The 20,280-nt window shown below is 40.7% G+C and overlaps 2 protein-coding genes and 1 pseudogene across 2 annotated transcripts; 2 read left to right on the forward strand and 1 right to left on the reverse strand.

Moving 5' to 3' along the window:
* Positions 1–2,635: 2,635 nt before the first annotated feature.
* On the reverse strand, positions 2,636–4,006 carry LOC121764049. Its single transcript, XM_042160138.1, has 2 exons — positions 3,497–4,006; positions 2,636–3,238 (listed from the first exon to the last, which is right to left on the reverse strand). The coding sequence occupies exons 1-2, from the start codon at positions 4,004–4,006 to the stop codon at positions 2,636–2,638; spliced, it is 1,113 nt and encodes a 370-aa protein (XP_042016072.1).
* A 6,172-nt stretch (positions 4,007–10,178) lies between these two features.
* LOC121764654 ((-)-isopiperitenone reductase-like) lies at positions 10,179–11,391 on the forward strand. The gene is made up of 2 exons (XM_042160675.1): positions 10,179–10,474; positions 10,545–11,391. The coding sequence occupies exons 1-2, from the start codon at positions 10,217–10,219 to the stop codon at positions 11,211–11,213; spliced, it is 927 nt and encodes a 308-aa protein (XP_042016609.1). The 5' UTR covers positions 10,179–10,216; the 3' UTR covers positions 11,214–11,391.
* A 7,114-nt stretch (positions 11,392–18,505) lies between these two features.
* Positions 18,506–19,662, forward strand: LOC121764656 (annotated as a pseudogene).
* The last annotated feature ends 618 nt before the right edge of the window (positions 19,663–20,280 follow it).

The raw sequence follows: 20,280 nt of genomic DNA on the forward strand, positions 1-20,280 counted from the left end.
TTTTATCAACTCATAATATCATTGTATCCGGCAAAACTATCATCAGAAAAAGTATCATTTTATCAACTCAGACTATCATTGTATCCGGGAAAACTATCATTTTATTCTGAAAACCTAAAATTTATAAGCTAAAACTATCATCTTAACACAAAAACGATAATACATAATTTAATTAAATAAGAATTTCAGTACATCATAAACATAAACCAATCGACAGCTAATATTCATCAAAAATCAAATTCAATACATGAATCAAAACAATCAATAAATTAAAATACGAACACAATCAATAAGCTAAATAATAGATAATGATTGTTACCTTCGTTATTTGCTACGTTCTCCATCGAAGCAAATTCTGACAGTTATTGAACAGATAATCAATGAAAATCTGGAGATTATGGAATAATCAACCAAATCGGAAGGAAATCTGGAGTCTATGAAATAATCGGAAGAAAATATGGAGTCTATTGAAATAATCGGAAGGAAATCTATATGGAAATAATCGGAAGGAAATCTATATGGAAATAATCGGAAGGAAATCTGGAGATTATGGAAATCTAGAGATTATGGAAATCTGAAACCAAATCGCGGAGGAGAGAATCGAATTGAGAAAGAATGGAGCGAAATTCAGAAATTTAAATGAGGGAAATGACAGTTTTAACCATCCGCCTTTTTTTTATGAAGTAAATCTAACTTTGAATCTCAGCCACAAGATTAGAAATATGTGTGGTCCAGATTTAGTTATAGGGTTATTACGATATTTAGGGGTTATCATATGATCACAACTATATATATATATATATATATATATATATATGAAAAAAGAGAAAATATGCAAAAAGGAAATGAATATATCCCTATATATATATATTTTGTATATGCAAACGTAAAATTACATGAGGATTAGGTAGCGTAGTTGGTTGGAATTAATGTCTCTTGTCCACCATGCCATCATAAAATTAGTTGGTTGGAATTAATAGTAATTTGGGCCCATCGTAAAATTTCTGGCTTTGCCACTGTATATACTCTAAGGCTATGTTTGGTTGTCAGAATTCTGTCTGGGAAAGTAATCTGATTCTTTAAATTTTAAATTCATGTGTTTGTTTCCGTTTTTAATCAAACTGAGAAAGTAATCAAAATCTTGAAACAAGGAAAGTTAGTACAACTTTTCAGGATTCTGAATCCTAACTTTTCTTAGGTATTCTTTTTCTCAGTTTAAGGATTCTTACATATTTAATGTAATATAGTACAGTTTATTATTATTATTATTATTATTATTATTATTATTATTATTATTATTATTATTATTATTATTATTATTATTATTATTATTATTATTATTATTATCATCATCATCATCATCATCATTATTATTATTATTATTTATTACAATGTTTTAAAAATAATTTGAAAGTATAAATCATACTTAATTTCAGGATAATAAATAACTATAATTCAAATTATCATAATTATAACTATATTATTAATATTTATATTTATTTTTTATAATAATAATTTATTAAATAATTAAATATAATTATAAATATATAATGATTATTACTTTATAAATTAGTAATTAACAATAAAATTGTAGTGAAATTTTAAATTATAAAATTTATTCGATTAAAAATTTAGTAAATAATAATAATAATAATAATAATAATAATAATAATCTTATTTGTTATTATATTATTATATATTATGATGTATAATCCATATTTAAACTATCCATCGTAATAATAAATAAAATAATATAACTATTATCATTTGTAATTAATAATTTATTAAATAATATGTATTATTATTTTTTATAAATAAAAAATGATAAGTATATTTTAGTTTAGTGTTTAAATCAAATATATACTTTCAAATCTTGATATTTTCCAAACACGGGAAAGTAAAGTTATTAGGAATCATATTCCCGGGATTCATTTTCTCATGAATCATTTTCCTTGTCAACTTTACTTTCCCACCAACTAAACATGGCCTAAGGTCCTTTTTGAAATGATAGAACAGAATGGGGAATGAGATATATTATTTCTATTTCAATTCCATTTCTACAATTTTACGAGAAAAAATTAAACCCTTAGGGCTGAAATGATATTTTGGTCCAAAAAAAGTCTAAAAAGTGCGAAAATTCTTCCTTTAATACTATATATTGATTCAAAATTCAGAGCCATGACGATATTTTTTAAAAAATAAGACCCCCAGATTATATTATAACAAAATTTAAGAATTAAAAAATTGATTCTCTCTATAATAAAAGTATGATTAATATTTTTATTTATGTGAAGCATGCATTTAGATTTACTCGCCTGATTTTTGACTGTTATGTTTTTTTTTATAACAAAAACGCTCTTTGTGGGCGGGAGGTTTAGGCAGACCTCTAACCCGTAAATAATATCAAAATAAAATGTTCTAACAATATGATCTTAGCCCAAAAGTGACTAGGATCTAAGCAAGAACATGAAGAAGCCAAATAGAGGTCCCACAAGTCGGGATCATCTGTGCTATCAAGTGGAAAAAGCTGACTAAATACCTATGAGTGAGAAACGAAAAATTATCAAAACTAACCACCAAAGAAGTTGGGTCAACCGACATCTCTACGTCGGAAACGGAAGTTAGGATATCCCAGCTAGTCCATCCTAACCAGCACCTGCAGAAACCGAGGCGCAGAGGTTGGATCATAATAAGTAAAGGCAGGGGTCTGAACCCCCCTACCTGCAAGAAAGTCAGCAGCTCGGTTCCCTTCTCTGTAGATGTGTGAGAACCGAACATGCCGCTGAGCAGTCATACTCCGGATCAAAGCCATGTGATGTCTGAAATCCGCAGCGTCAAGCTGTCCAGATGACAACAAGGTAACCAGAGCCGCTGAGTCAAGCTCAATCCAGATGTGTGTCGAAAGCTCCATAGCCATCTCGAACCCCCGAATCAGAGCCAACAGCTCCGCCTCAAAGCTCAATGATACAGCTATTGGAGCACAGAAGGCACGCAGAAGTCCTCCATCAGGGCCTCGAACCACTCCTCCCTCCCCCGCCTCCATTGTCGATGTAGAGAAGGCACCGTCAGTGTTTAGCTTTACCCAAGGGGCATTAGGGGGATGCCATAGGACCATGAGTGACCGCAGAACACGCTGTCTGGGGGAGAAAGGCATGAAATCAACCAACGGCGAACATCCCCTCCAGTGGGTCGAGGTGATCTTGCCAGCCAAGACAAGCACGTGCAGGTGGTGAGTGACCTGCCAAATAACATGAGAGTGACGAAAAGGACGACCGCCATGCTTGCAGTCGTTCCTCTCCGTCCAAAGAAACCAAGCAATCAAACAGGGTACAAGAAAACTAATATGTAAGGCGGGAGCCCTCTGGAAAGAGGACCTCCGCCAGTGACCTAGTCTAAGTGCAAAATCAGTGCTCGTGTGAATCGGTGTGTGCGAGGAAGGAAACCAGGCATCAAAATACTCCCATGCAGAAAACGCCGACTGACTCAAGAAAAAGACATGGCTAAGAGACTCGACTGAAGGAGACCGACAACACTGACACCTAGACGCTAACTCAAACCCCCTCCTCTGCAGCTTCTCATCCACCGGCAACCTACCAAATAACAACCTCCAAATGAACACAGAGATGGCAGGGGTCAACCCTTGGTTCCAGATAAGCCAAAAAATCTCCTTCTTTGGCAGTCTAGTCCGAATGCTCTCCCAGGCTGAGGTTACAGAGAACTCGCCATGGCTAGTCAGACTCCATCGCCTCACATCCTTCGCCCCCAACTCAATCGGCGTGGCTCTGATCTGGTCTATCACATCTGGAGGTACGCCAAACCTGAAAGATAAACTCTGCAGCATATCCTCATCCCATGCATGCTCATGCCAATATGATACAACGGCCTGAGATTGAGGAGGATCATTTCCCGGGACACACAGACTCCGGATGGGGTTAGCCCCAAGCCAGACATCATCCCAGAAGCTGATCTTCCCCTCACCCAAGGACCAACGAATATAATCATGCATGTATGACCAAATACGACGCAAACGACGCCAAGTAGGACTATCATGTGACCCACAAGAGGAGGTATGCTGATGACAGGGGAGGATACTGTACTTCTGGATCATGAACTGAGCCTAGAGAGAATCCTGTGCCAGAAGTCTCCACTACAGCTTGAAGCCAAAAGCCACTGCCACTTCCCTGAAGCGGCGAATGCCCAAGCCACCCTCATCAAAAGGCAAGCAGATCTGTCTCCAAGAAATCCAGTGCAGCTTCCTCTTCTCCCCAACTGTGCCCCAAAAGTATCTAGCCAGTATCTGCTCCAACTCGTCCAGAAAGCCAAGCAGAGGGTTCATGACCTGTAAAATATGAAGCGGGATGGCGGCAAGGGTGCTCTTAATCAAAGCTAGACGACCCCCAAAGGCAAGGTGACGATGGGACCAACTGTGTATCCTGTCCATGAGTTTCTGCCTAAGGGGCAAGAGGTGATCTGCCTTCCTCGCTCCTCTAAAGATCGGGACCCCAAGATATGTGAAAGGCATCACCCCTCTCTGAAATCCTCCCACCTCCTCAACACTGCTAGCGAACTCCATGTGCTCAGTCGCCAGATAGAAGTGTGTCTTTCCATTATTCACCTTCTGACCAGAAACAGCAATGTAGTGATCTAGGCATCCAACCAACCTTCCCACTGCCTCCCTATGCGCCCTAGAGAATATGATGATATCATCCGCGTAGGAAAGATGAGTAATAACGGGAGCCTTTTTCCGGCATCTGTAGACCATCTCTCTATCCCCCTTGATCAGTCTATCAAGACATCTCGAAAGGTAATCTGCTGCCAAAACAAAGAGGGAAGGCGATAGGGGGTCCCCTTGTCTCAGCCCCCTGGAGGATTGAAAAAAACCTGCCGGACCACCATTCACCAAGACAGAGAACCAGCATGAAGAGATGCATCTACTAATCATACCCACCCAAGCTGGTGAAAATCCCATCATTTCCAAAACCTTGAGTAAAAACGGCCACTGGACTCTATCATACGCCTTTGCCATATCCAGCTTGAGGGCCAGATTGGGCGATCTCCCTCTACTTGAAAGTTCTTTCCCCAGGTCATGTATCAATTCTTGGGCTAGAAGAGCATTGCCACTAAGCAGGCGGCCCTTGATGAACCCACTCTGATTCGGTGCAATGACAAGGAGAAGTAAAGATGCAAGTCTCGAAGCAAGGATCTTTGTGATGATCTTGTTCGTAACATTGCAAAGGCTGATCGGTCTATAATCTCCCCACGTGACCGGGTTAGGCTTCTTCGGGATGAGAATGATCATGGTCGCCGTGAAACTTCGGGGCATAAAAGCCCCACTGAAGAAGTCTCCAACAGCAGCAATCACATCATTCCCCACAGTGTCCCAGCAGTGCTGAAAAAACAACGAAGTGAACCCATCCGGCCCGGACACACTATCACCACTGATCCCAAAAACTGCATCTCTAACCTCCTTATCCTGCGGCGCCTAACACAAAGCCTCCTGATCAACTGAGACTGGGAGTGTATGGATAAGAGATAAGTCAGGCTCTGCAAGTTCCCCAACATCCGATGTCAGAAGCTGCTGAAAGAAGGCTGTCGTCGATTCCCTGATCTCGGTCTCTGTTGTCAGTGCATGCCCCTCAAAATCAACCGTATGTATCCTCGACTTAACTCTCTTCTGTCTGACCCAGCCATTAAAGAATTTGGAGTTTCTTTCTCCATCACTAGCCCACCTAATCGCCGCCTTTTGTCTCCAAAATTCTTCCTCCATTTTGGCTGTGATTATGAGCTCTGCAGACACTCTACTAAATTCGGCTCTATGTGCTGGGGTCGGGTCAGTATCATATAAAATCTGTGCCTCAAGAACTGCCTGCCCTGCATTCTTTAGGTTCTTGATGATGTTGCCAAATACCTCTATGTTCCAGACCTTTAAGAACTTCTTGGTCCTGATGAGCTTGAGCTGGAGGTTCACCATTCCATTATACCCCGTGTCTGCTTCCCACACTCTAGCAATCTCGTCCCTAAACGTCTCATGTTTCACCCACATATTCTGAAATCTGAAGGCCGGTCTCGTGGTCTGGACAGAGAACTGACTTCTCACCAAAAGTGGTGCATGATCAGAGCTAAATCTCGTCAGATGTGTCACTCGCGTCGTGGCAAAAACAGATGTCCAAAGCTCTCCAATCAATATGCGGTCCAACCGCTCCCAAAGTCCCCCTCTGTGCCACGTGAAGATCGGGCCATCAAAACCCAGGTCAATCAGCTGACATTCGGCAATAGCATTGGCAAAATCCATCATATCTCTGTGTCTGTCTGTGTCACTCCCCTGCCTCTCTTCATTGGTCAGGAACATGTTGAAGTCTCCTCCCACTAGCCACGGCCTGCCCTCAATAGTCAGCGAGATGTCTCCTAACTTTTCCCACAGTTCCTGTCTCGTCTCTCTCGTATGCCGCCCATAGACAATGGTGATGTAGATCGGAAATGGTAAAACTGCGGCAGAGACCTTAACGTGTAGAGCCTGTCTAGAGTTATCAACCACTTCCACTGTCCAATCATCATGAGCAAGTATCCAAATGTGACCACTTTCATTAGATCCCACAAACCGAAGGCCATGAAAGTTCCTTCCTAGAGCTGGCGGTGTCCTCTGTGGTTCAATCACTGCTGCAAACAAAATCTTGTGTTCCCGAATCAGATATCTCAGATGCCTCTTGGTGCGGGCATTCGCCACACCCTGCGCGTTCCACACTAGGAACTGGCTCGTCATGAGAAAACAAATCAGTTTATGCGCGAGGTAGAAACCCTCGCCTTCTTCGTTGGTGCTTTGATCTCAAGTCGTCGATCCCCATCACTGGCGATCTCCAACGGCAGGCTCCCATTTCTGGCAGCCTCATTCCTTACACCCTTTGCCCTTCTAGCCTCATGAATAATCTGAGCGTCTGCAGTCCCGTCGTGCAGGACCAAGGCCATGGACGTCTCTGTCTCGAGATCATCATCCTCCAAGATAGGGACACGGTTCTCCCTAACGATAGGTGAAAGTGATCTCGGTCTGTTCCCTGATTCACCCCCGTCGTCAGTCCCAAACTCTGATCCCTCGGTCTCTGACATGACTCGACCCTCAGTCTCCTCTAGCCTCCTCGACCTTCTTTTCTCTCTATATCTCGCTCTACTTTCTGGGCTTCTCTTCTTCTTTTCCTTGCCCTTTCCCGAAGTGGGTTGGTCAAGCATGCCCGAGTTCGGAACAAAAAGAGGCTTTCGAACTTGTATGCTGGTACTAGGGTTGTCATTTCGGTTTGCTACCACTCAGTATTCATACCTTGCTGCCTGACCTCCCTTGTTCTGTCCCATCGCCACTGAGTCCCTCACAATATTGTCGTTCTTACCCACACGGTTCCAACCTAATTTTGTCTCTGTCTACGCATTTGGTTGCTCTCCCCGGGGCTGATCTCCTTGCTCTCCTCTCATCTCATTCTGCTTCTGTTGTGCCGGTCTGGAGAAGTTTTTCTTCGGTGGGGCCGGTCTCTTTCCAAGTGCATAACAGTGGTCCTCTGACTGGCCCACATGTTTGCAGGCTGAACAGTAGTGTGGGATCTTATCCCATCTCACCAGCAAAGTCACATCTTTTCCGCCAAGTCAAAGCATGTATTTTTCTGGCACAGGCTTTGAGATATCTATTTCAATGCAAATGCGTGCATATGACAAGCGTGCACGTGTGATAGTGTCATGATCAATCTGAATAGGTTCACCAAACAATTTACTAATGGAAAACAACATAGATTCCTCAAATAGATGAATGGGTAATGCATGCAAATTGCACCAAACAACAGCAATCGGAGTCTCAAAATACAAATCAAAATCAGCAGTCCACTTAAACATTCTCATCGGATGATGATCAATAAACCAAGTATTGTTGTTATTAGCACCACTTAAAATTTTCACATAATCATCAATCTCAGAAAGGGTAATGAGGATATGCTTAGCATTGATGAAGTTCCAATTTAGCATACCTTTCAGTTTGAAATTCGTAAGGGCCTTGCGAATCGAGTGGGGGGTTGGGATGGAGTGTGAGAACTTTCCAATCAGGGCGAGCCCCATGCGACCTGCAAGCTCGTTATTATCAGTGTCAGGAAGATCAAGGCAAGGGATACCGTCGTGCTGGGTCGTCGTGCCCCTTTGCTTCACTTTATTGGGGTCCAAGATGAATGGTACATTCGATGGCTTTGGCTGACCCTCCTTAAGCATATCCGCCATGGTCTTATTTCCCTTTACCCAAGGATTTGTCTTATCATTCTCGGACCTCTGCGAAGTATGGGAAGGGCCTTCTTGGCTAGGTTCCTGTATGACGTTGCGATCCATCATCGCCATCCATTCCGGGGAGGGTGTGAGAAGATTATCATTCTTTTTGGGTTTTTGGCTATGTGATGGGGGTTTGAGAGTTCGGGTGTTTTTGGATGGCCTAGAGGACCGGGTGGAATTAGGATTGGACATGGGTTGTTTTGTAGGTGAAGGTTCGGAAGAAGGTAAAAAGAGGTGGGTATTTTTGGGGTTGATTATGGTTTTCCATGGTTTGGGTGCAGCTTGGTTGGAAGATTTGTTGGTATTTAGGCTTTCTTGGGTGTGGATTTTGCGGAAATCACGTACCTTAAGTTTAGAAGCCGGTCTAGATGTGGGTACGATTTTAGCCACCGGAATGGATGAAAGAACTAGTTCAATTTTTTTCCACGTGCCAAAATGTCTTTCAATTGAGCCCGATCCCGCCACGGTTGTTCTAGCACGGCTGATCTCGAAGTTCGCAAATTTCACATCTTCAGTTTGTAGTGCACGTGACTCCTCCAAGTCAAATGAAGCATGTATTTCATGAGGAATAATAGTATTACGTAAGGTTATTATTTCTGATACCTCCAAATTCCCCGAGCTGTCATGACGTTCAGTACCAGCCCTTATCTCATCTTTCTCCATGGATTCCGGCGAAGCAGCCGGCGGTTCGCGGGAGAGGTGCGTCAAAGTAAGCACCGTGCCATCGCAATCTTCCAGCGCTCCCTCAGTCCGGGACGGCGTATCGCCGTCAATCCCTTCACCACCACAATTCAGCCGTGCTGGTCGCTCATTCCTCACCGCCAGCACGTCGCTGCGTTCAGCCTCTCGACCAAGCGGTTCCGCCATGGAGGAGCCCTAAAGAAAAAAGGGCAAGCCGCCACACCACCCCAGCCGCCGCCCCACCCTTGAGCTCCGACCTCGTCCGAAAACCAGACTCCCAAAAACTCCGACTTGACCAAGAACAACCGGGTCTGGTCGGACAAACCAGGTCCGGCGACCAACGAAAGAGAAAAAACGAAAATCCTAGAAAAACCCTAGATTGCGCCGCCGGCCACTACCGCCGCCACAGGCCTCCGCCGCCTAAACCCCGGTCACCACCCGAACCAGGAAGACCTCCCCTACTCAACCACGACGACCCCTCGCCGGAAAGGCTGCCCGGCGACCAGAACGAAGATGAAACCTAAAACCGACGAGAAACCTAAAACCGACGAGAACAACTCTAAACCTAATCAAAACAGAAAAGGGAAACGGTAGACTCAAAGAAAAAGACACGAGGAATCCGATGAAACAAACGGGACCGAATTCCGACGGGTAAAACTCAAGATATCAGCGATTTCTGCATGGCAGAAAGCGAAAACATTTCTTTTCCCTCAAGTCTGATTTTTTTTTCACTTTTTTTATGGTTGTGTTTTATATTGATAAACAATTTTGACTGTTATGTTTGTCGATGAATCATTGCATCATATGTTAACAAACACGCACACAGTACAAGTGTAATAGAAAATGGTAGTAACATTTTGGGAATTGGAAATTTTTTTATTGATTTTTTATTTAATTTTTTTTTCAAAATTTCCGAATTTTTAAAAAAAATAATTAAATCCCAACTGTACATGGTGGGGGCCTGTGGAGCACTGCGTCGATAATCTCCTCTGTCTCCAACATTATTGAAGAAATTATTTACATGGCTACAATTTCATAGTACTGCTACTATATGTTCCTATCAGATATAGGTAACAGGTTCTGTCTAAAATTATGAGTTTTTGATAGATATGAATAGGCTGGGGGCCTTATCTAAAATTATTGCCTCACCCGAATTCCTTTGCTACATATATAGTATGTTTCTGAAATCTCATCAGAGCCACAAAGCAAAAGCAAAATCTCATCGAACTAACTAATCTCACTATCAATGGCAGATGCAGGTTGCAGGTATGCATTAGTTACCGGTGGGAACAAAGGAATCGGATTGGAGATCTGTAAGCAGTTAGCTTCCAAAGAAATTAAGGTGATTTTAACTTCAAGGGATGAGAAGAGAGGCCTTGAAGCACTGCAAACCCTCAACCACTCCGGCCATGTGGATTTTCTTCAACTCAATGTTGTCGACACTGCAAGCATCGCTGCTGCTGCCCAATTCGTCACCACAAAATATGGGAGGCTTGACATTCTGGTATCATTGTACTATCAATAAATTAACACCATATATCTTCATATTCATTTTGAAAGCAATTTTTGTGCAGGTGAATAATGCAGGAATAATAGGAGCAGGAGTGGAGGGAGATGTTTCAATTCTTCAAGAGCTAGTAGAAGCAAATACTGCTACAGTCTTTGCTAACTCAGAGGTTGAGACTCCACCGCAGCTGAAAGCAAAAGGAACTATGATTCAGACATACGAGGCTGGAGAAAAGTGCATAAAAACAAACTACTACGGTGTAAAGAGAGTGACAGAAGCCCTCATTCCTCTCCTCAAACTATCTGCTTCACCAACTATCGTCAATGTCTCCTCCATCTTAGGCCACCTTCGCCTCTTGCAGAACGAGCGCGCAAAAGCCGTGCTGGGCAACGAGGCGGGCCTGACGGAAGAGAGCGTGGATGAGGTGGTGCGAGAGTTCCTCAGCGACTTCAAAGAGGGGAGATTGGAGGAGAGCAAGTGGCCGAGTCATGGTGCGGCGTATAAAGTGTCTAAAGCGGCTTTAAATGGATATACGAAAGTGTTGGCTAAGAAGCACACGGATTTCATCATCAACAGCCTCTGCCCTGGCTTTGCAAGAACGGATTTAACCGGCAATCTCGGCGCCATCAGCGCCGAGGATGCTGCTCAGAGGGTGGTTAAGGTGGCGCTGCTGCCTCGTGGTGGGCCATCGGGCGCCTTCTTTTATGACGAGGATGTGTATGGTGTTGCTACTTGATGGACAGTGACTGTGGTGTGTGTGTGTGGAAGACTTGGCATCACCATTATAGTAAAGGATGCAAATGCCTCTCCCTGTAATAAAAACTACTATTACATGCTTATGTTCAAGAATCAAAATATTACTCCGTATTAAGTTGGTCTTTAGTATTGGATCCAAGCATGTACTATTTTCTACATACCAGCATCCTCTGCCCAATAGACACCATTATTTAGCAGTCTTCTGATACGCCTCATACAAATGATCTAATGAATAAGAAAAACACAGATATCCTAGTTTTTTAAACTCAAAATTTTATTACTCCCTCCCTCCGTCCCATAAAAATATATGCACTTTACATTTTCATCCATCCCACGAAAATATGTGCATTCCATTTTTAGAAAGTTATATCAATTTAATAATCACTATCAACCAACACTACTTTAGTTACCATTCTCCTCTGCTTTCCAGCGGCGGATCCAGACTTTTTGAATTGGGGGTGTGAATTATATAATAAAATAAATGCATACGAATTAAAAATTAAATAATATTAAAAATAATATATCTAAAAAAGTAATGTAAAAGTTTAAAGTCCCATAATCATCTAATATCTAAAAAACCGGATGAAAAATTGAATATTTTGAATTCACGCCAAAAAAAGGACGGAAAATTGAATATTTTGAATTCGCGGCATGTTTTTAATGTTAACTAACATAAATTGAAACTACTACCTAATATCTAAAATATAAATAGAATAATAAAAAAATACTCCCTCCGTCCCCGATTAAGAGTCACTCTTTTCCGTTTTGGGTCGTCCTCCATTAAGAGTCACTCTTCATTTTTACCATAAATGGTAGTAGTCTCACATTCCACTAACTCACTTCACTCACATTTTATTATAAAACCAATATAAAAAAAGTGGATCCCACGTTGCACTAACTTTTTCAACCAACTTTTCTTTACATTTTTTAAAACTCGTGCTCGATCAAAGAGTAACTCCTATTGGAGGACGGAGGGAGTAACGGCTGCCTAAAATCTGCATAAAATAGAATAATAAAAAAGTAACATTAAAAAACTGCCTAAAATCTAAATATAGGTTGATGTGATGTAAAATCTGCATAAAATAGAATATAAAAAGAAACATTAAAAAACTGCCTAAAATCTAAATATATAGGTTGATGTGATGTAAAATCTGCATAAAATAGAATATAAAAAAGTAACATTAAAAAACTGCCTAAAATCTAAATATAGGTGATGTGATGTAAAATCTGCAAACACACGTGCAGGTCTCGAACTCGGGTCTACACTGCGTGGAATGGCTTCACTACTGCTAGGCTATCAACGCGCTATTTGTAAAATTCTTCTCAATAATAGTAGCTAGATCAGCCGGCGGCCCGGCGCCTATCTTTTATTTTATCATATCATTCTCCTTCTTTCTATTACCTTATTAATTTAATCTTAATTCTTATATCATATCCAGTATCCATATTTTTATAGGACAAAAAAGGTATTAATAATATTCATTTCAAACTAAATACAGCAGATTAAAATTCACTATTTATAAATAGTTTAAAAGCCCTTAAAACTCAAAAATATCATAAATAAAATTATAAAGATAAAAAAAATAAAGCCAGAAACTATACAATAGCAATTTTACCCTTTATATTATGTCAGATGGTCAAATTTAATCATAAATCATAGTGTATCAATGTCTTTAAATCTTTAGTTCATTTCGCAGATTCAATGCGAATATTAAGTTATTGTCACACAGTTGACGATTTCGGCATTGTCAGCATCGTCTACTGGACATAGAATTGTCAAACAGGCTGCCCGCCCCCAGGCCCACATCGGGACATACAATTTTAGGGCTTGACCCAACACTAGAGCGGATTGTGTTGGACTAAGTTTTGTTTCATAAATTCTGATTCAGGGCAGGCCAGGCCCATCCCATCTTACGGGTCAGGCTTAGGCCAACCATATTGGACTTGAGCCGCCTTGGGATGAGTCAACTCGAGCCAATTGACAACTTTAGTTGAACTACATCACTAAGATCCCAACAAGGTGAAAGACGTGATCAACAAAAAACTAATGAAATATGTAAAGCTTACTCAATATTAAAAACTAAATATGTGGGTGTGAGTTGACCAAGTGGTAGAGTGGTAAATTATCACTTATAATCAACGATTCAACTCCTGCCCTATTCTCTAATATTGCTCAGATTATCTATCGACGTTTTTACCCAGAGACGGAAAGTTTGAGCACCAACTTCTCTACTATTTTGTCTACAAAGGTTGGATTATTTATCTGCGGATATATTTTCCCTCTTGTAGATTGGTGAACACAAAATATATGATCTAAAGATGATTCATCTAAACAAGTGAAGAAAAGCGAAAACAAAGTGGCAAGCAACAACTTAAAATTTTCCTTATTCCTATACAACACAAATGGAAAAAAACACAACACTAACAAACTGAATCTCAAAGCATAGAGTCAGTCCTGGCAGTCAACCTCCTAAAAAAAGTTACTAGGAACCGAAGGCAGCTTGCTCCTAAACCTGGGATGCCTCATCACATACAACCACCCTCACCGGCGTAACATCTCTATCATTTTAACTAGTTAGATTAGTTAATCCAACACAATGTCTATCATTTTTGTACACCATGTTGTACAATTGATGATGGTATTGATTATTTATCATAATTTCAGACTACAAAATATTCGGTGGAAAACAAGAAAATAGAGAAGAGAATACGTAATTCTATGGGTAAAACACCGTTAGATATCTTGGACGACAGCCCTCCTAGCACAACTAGAAGCTTTTCGGAACACATTAGAATCTTGTTAACAATCATCATTGATGAGTTTGATCGTATGTTACGAGCCTATTATTATTATTATTTAGTTTAGATATATTAGGGATTTGCATATCTTCTTTTCTTATGTTTGTTTCTTATTCCGTAAGTTAGGGTTTAGATTATTATAAATAGGGTAGATTGTTATCTTTCTATTCATTGGAAAATAATGAAGAAATAATTTGCCCACATTACTTGTGCAATACTCCTTATCAAACCTTGAAGACTGCCGACGGAGGAAGTTCTCCGCGCCAGCCACGAATTGAGCCGTCGACCCCAACGTTCGGGGCGCCGGATTGGTGTGTTGCGAGTGTAATCGCAGGATTTCTTCGTTAAGAGAATTGCGCTCTTAACAACTGGTGCTTTCATCCCGTACTCTTCCTCCGCATCACCACCAACTCCACCTACCAAACCAAAATCCACATTATTCAATCCATTATTCGATCCCATCACCATAGCTAGCCTTTTTTTTGTAATCTACAAAGTGGAAGGACATCGGCATCCAATTTTTTCCCATTATCAGCGCCACTGTATTCTCGCCATAGCTCTTCCTACATAATGTCACGCACCTACATCGATACAGCGTGGACGGGCGACCCCTTGTCGCTAGGGTTTGAGAAGATCATGGCTCGATTCGATAGATTGGAGTTCCTGTTGGATTTGATGGATAGGCGCGTTGATAAGCTGGGGACGCCGAGTATCCCTTACCCGGATCCACCCTATTTTTCGGATGAGGCAGACTTTGACGGGCATCGTTCCCAGCGCGACGGGTGGACGGCCGAGGAGGATGCCCCCTGGCCCTTCAACCACGGCTGGCGGGACAGTGGTAGGGGTATCCAACGTCGGCGTGATGATGCCCGCGATTTACACAACCGAGGGGGCCGTTTTCCGCAGTTCGGCGTGGCGACTGCACCCTATCGCTCGCGCCCGGATATGCGACCGCGCTCTAGTTGGGAAAGGCCGACGGATCGCTACCCACAGGAGCTCGATCGGGGGTCCCAACACCCTACTCATTTTCGCACCTGCTACGAACAGCCTCCCGGCTGGCCACCACCGCAATGCTCACCCCCAAGTTGTTGGCCCGCACAGCGGCGTCAAGACGCCTATAGGCAGCAACACGAACCTGTTGCTGCACATATGGAGTCCCTCAATCGGTTTAGCAATTCCCCGGCAGCCACAACCCAAAGCCGATCCTGCCACGAGCAGCCCACGGTTGTGTTGCAGCCGCTGCTCAGTCCGACAAGTCTCCAACGCTCAGCAATACCACCGATTGCATATGTTGCTGTCCCACCTCCCTCCTCGCATCTACCAATTATCCGCCCGACGACGCAGCTTGTTTCTTGTGAAGAGATGCCCTTGGGAGTTGAAGGTGATTCACGAGTGTTAATTCAAGTTGACTTGCGGCTCAACGAGAAGAAAGTAGTAGATGAGGAAGTACGAGCTATAGAGGTGGATAAAATTGTTGAGGATGAGGGTCATCATGATTCAAGTAAAGCTGCAGCATTAAATTTCGATGGTTGTCTCGCAAAGATATATGTGAAGGGAGTGAATGCAGATACATGGTCCCCCGGGTCTCCTTCAATACCAGAGAAGCTCCATAATCTGTATAAAGATGAGCTACATGATGCTTGTGAAGGTACGATTAATGGGTTGAAAGACATGTCAATATACTCTCGTATGGGTGTGAAGAGGATGGGGGAACTTGATAACAAGCCCTTTCATGTTACAATCATGAGGAAGTTCGTTGAGGAGGTTTACATCGAATACACAATAGTAGGTTATTGGAGATTGAAACAACAATCGTGTCCGTTTGATCCAGGAGGAGATAACTTGCCACAGCTTCGGCGTTCGACTCTTCGTTGCTTCGTAGTCTCCACCTCGAGGACAAGGTGGATTTTAACCGTGGGGGAGTTGTTACGAGCCTATTATTATTATTATTTAGTTTAGATATATTAGGGATTTGCATATCTTCTTTTCTTATATTTGTTTCTTATTCCGTAAGTTAGGGTTTAGAATATTATAAATAGGGTAGATTGTTATCTTTCTATTCATTGGAAAATAATGAAGAAATAATTTGCCCACATTACTTGTGCAATACTCCTTATCAAACCTTGAAGATTGCCGACGGAGGAAGTTCTCCGCGCCAGCCACGAATTGAGCCGCCGACCCCAACGTTCGGGGCGCCGGATTGGTGTGTTGCGAGTGTAATCGCAGGATTTCTTCGTTAAGAGAATTGCGCTCTTAACATCGTACCTCCCAAGTTGACAAAAATGACGATGGTGGTGGCGGTGCTGATAGCAACAGTGGCATTCCAGACCACCGTCAACCCACCAGGTGGCGTGTGGCATGATGACACGGCAGCACACAAGGCTGGTGATGCCATAATAGCATATAGTAATCCCAAAGATTTTAATGCTTTGATATCAGCGAACACCTTAGCATTCTTTTCATCCATCGCCACGCCACAATTTTCCTCATTGTCAGTGGATGGACAATGATTAGCCGTTTTTTTCTCGTTTATTGTCTGGTCTTTTATGTTTGAAGCATCGAAAAGGTTGATCACTAGCAACGGAAAATCACTCGGGATCAGTGGTAGGAGTTTTTTAAGAATATTCTTTGCGATGCTTGCAGTCGCAAAAGGCTTATTCGATGCGCTACAGTGGTACTTGTACCTGAAGCGAAAACCACGGCGGCAGGAATTGCTTACAACCGGTCATGTACTTGGTCGCCTCCTTTATCCCATTTTTCTACGTTTGGATACATGGTGTGTTTATGTTAGAGGAAAACAAAGTTCATTATAAGCAAAGATCAAGTACAAGTTACCCAAATTAGTTAATACTTTGGATTTATGTAATATAGCGTGTAATCCTCTTTTGTAACAACACAGCAGAATGTAGTATCCACCATTTTTGCTCAATCTTAATACAATGTTTATAATATCTTACATCTCTTTCTATAATAGTTTGACACCTTATATGTATATAAAGCTTTTGTTACTTCTAATTAGTGCTGTAGTAAAATAGTACGTAACTGTCGAAGGCATGAGGGCCCAATGGCCCTACCAATTTAAACTGTTTATGCATTGTTGGGTACAATAGTAACTCATCCCACGTCGGATATCGGATGAGTAAGGGAAGTTGGAAGCTGTATATAATTCATGTTTAACTCTAATTAGTTTGAGATTTTTTAGGAGTGACCCAAAAACAATAAGAACTATAAAGAGAGTAAAGTAGGTGATAGGATAAAGTAAAAGGGACCTATGGAGTATAAGTACCTATTAGAGAAATTATGAATAAAAACGATAATAAATAGTTACGGTGGAGAATTCTTAAAATAAGAGAGAATAATGTTGTATAAGTACCTATTAGAGAAATTATGAATAAAAATGATACTCCCTCCGTCCCACAATAATTGTCACACTTCATATTTTACCATAAATGTTAAATAGGTCTCACATTTCACTAACTCACTTCGCTCACATTTTATTATAAAACCAATATACAAAAAAGCGAGTCACAAATTCCACTAATTTTTTCAATCAACTTTTCTTTACATTTCTTAAAACTCGTGCCCACAATAAGAGTGACAGCTCTTTACATTTCTTAAAACTCGTGCCCACAATAAGAGTGACAGTTATTATGGGACGGGGGGAGTAATAAATAGTTAAGGTGGAGAATTAGTAATGTAAGAAAGAATAATGTAGAGAGTAGAAAAGTCAAAGTGACTCCTACTATGGACGGAGGGAGTAGTTATTGCATGTGTTTATTTCCCAACACGTCCCAGCCTAAATGATACGTTTCCTTTTTTGGAAATATTAACTCACTCATCTCTCTATTTTATCCTCTTATCTCTCTTATTTTATTATTTCTTTCTTTTTCTTACTTTATCATTCTCTTCTTTATTCTTCTTTCTCTTTTTCACTTTATTATCTCTTTTATTTTACTATTAATAATTTATTTAACCAAACACTACTACTTAAATTCCTGCGCCAAAATAGAAACGTCTCATTTAAATCGGGACAGATGGAGTTTGAATTAATACCTATCAAAGAAATTATGAATAAAGAGAGTTAGAGAGATGAGATTGGCGTGAATAAGCATCTGTTTCTAGGGAGAGATAAATCGGTTTCTCCATAAGAGAATCATATCCTAACTAAAATAAATAAAATCCTAACCACTATAGAATTGTAAATCAAATTATAATAATTAAACAATAAATTATAATAAGTTGAATAATTATACGGAGATATTATAAAGAAAAGGTTTAGGTCCATAATAATAGTAATTTTTTGGAGTGATCATGTGTGTTCACTGTTCAAGAACACGACATAGTTTACTCTATTACTATATAGTATTGGTTCCCGCTATACTTATTAGCATTTGTGAGCTATGCTATGAATAGTCTAGCCTTATCTCTTGAATGTTATGGTCAGCTATGCAATGCCTCACCCATTTCCTTTTTGCTACATATGTTGATCATGAAATCTCATCGGATCCACAGAGCAAAAGCAAAGAATCATCGAACTAACCAATCTCACTATCAATGGCAGATGCAGGTTGCAGGTATGCATTAGTTACCGGTGGGAACAAAGGAATAGGATTGGAGGTCTGTAAGCAGTTAGCTTCCAAAGGAATTAAGGTGATTTTAACTTCAAGGGATGAGAAGAGAGGCCGCCTTGAAGCACTGCAATCCCTCAACCACTCTGATCATGTGGATTTTCTTCAACTCGATGTTGTCGATTCTGCAAGCATCGCTGCTGCTGCCCAATTCGTCACCACAAAATATGGGAAGCTTGACATTCTGGTATCATTGTTTCAATATATGTAATCATATTCATTTTGAAAGCAATTTTTTTGCAGGTGAACAATGCAGGCATACTAGGAGCAGGACTGGATAATGTTTCAATGCTTCAAATTGAAGAGGTGGTAGAAGCAAATACTGGTGAAGTCTTTGCTAACTCAAAGGCTGAGATGGAACTATGATCCAGACATACGAGGATGCAGAAGAGTGCATGCAGACAAACTTGTACGGTGTAAAGAGAGTGACAGAAGCCCTCATTCCCCTCCTCCAACTATCTGCTTCACCAACTATCGTCAATGTCTCCTCCGTAACGAGCGCGCAAAAGCTGTGTTGAGCAACGAGGCGGGCCTGACAGCAGAGAGCATTGATGAGGTGGTGCAAGAATTCCTCATTGATTTTAAAGAGGGGAGATTGGAGGAAAACAAGTGATTGAGTCTTATTGGTGCGGCCTATCCAGTCTCTAAAGCAGCTTTGAATGCCTACACGAAAGTGTTGGCTAAGAAGCACACGGATTTCATCATCAACAGCCTCTGCCATGGCTTTGCAAGAACAGATTTAACTGGCAATCTCGCCACCATCAGCGCCGAGGAGGCTGCTCAGAAGGTGGTCAGGGTGGCGCTGCTGCCTCGCGGAGGGTGTATGGTGTTGCTACTTGATGGATAGTGACTGTGTGTGGAAGACTTGGCATCACCATTATAGTTAAGGATGCATACGCCTCTCCCTATAATAAAAACTACTAGTACATGCTTATATTCAAGAATCAAATTTAAAGAAATATATTGTCAATCCTATTTTTATATACTATCTACATTCAAAAAATTAATTACTCTCTCAGTTCCAATAAATATGAAATGTTTATTGTTCGGCACGGAATTTTATGTAGAGTTGTTTTGTGAATTAATGTGAGAATAAAGTATAAGAGGGAAAAAAATAGTGATGATGTTGTTTCCATTATAGAAAACATTTCATTTTTAATACGACAACCCAAAAAGGAAAACGTTTCATTTTTAATGAGACATGATGAGTATAGTACTTTTTAGCAGTCAACTAAAATTAGTACTAACATTTTTTTTATTTAATGAGTTTGGTCTAATTTTTCACTAACAACTACTCCGTATAGTTAAAATTCATGTCACCAAGCTATTTTTAATGGAGAGGTAATGGTAATAGTAGTTTTATAGTTAAACATAAATAGAATAAACTAGAATTTATTAAAAATAACAAAAATGTAAATAGGAAGATTTAATTATGGACATTTAAAATGACAATATAAATATTTAATGGCGAACTGAATAGTTAGTTAGCCTCCAACATAGTGATCACATCTTAATCATGTCGATTGAAAATTTGAATTAATTAGACCAATAGTACTTAAAAAAAACCAATCTCATTTTTTGTTTTTGAAAAAAAAATACCTATCTTTAGGTCTACACTAA

Source organism: Salvia splendens, chromosome 14 (assembly GCF_004379255.2).
Source record: "Salvia splendens isolate huo1 chromosome 14, SspV2, whole genome shotgun sequence".
Taxonomy (NCBI): domain Eukaryota; kingdom Viridiplantae; phylum Streptophyta; class Magnoliopsida; order Lamiales; family Lamiaceae; genus Salvia; species Salvia splendens.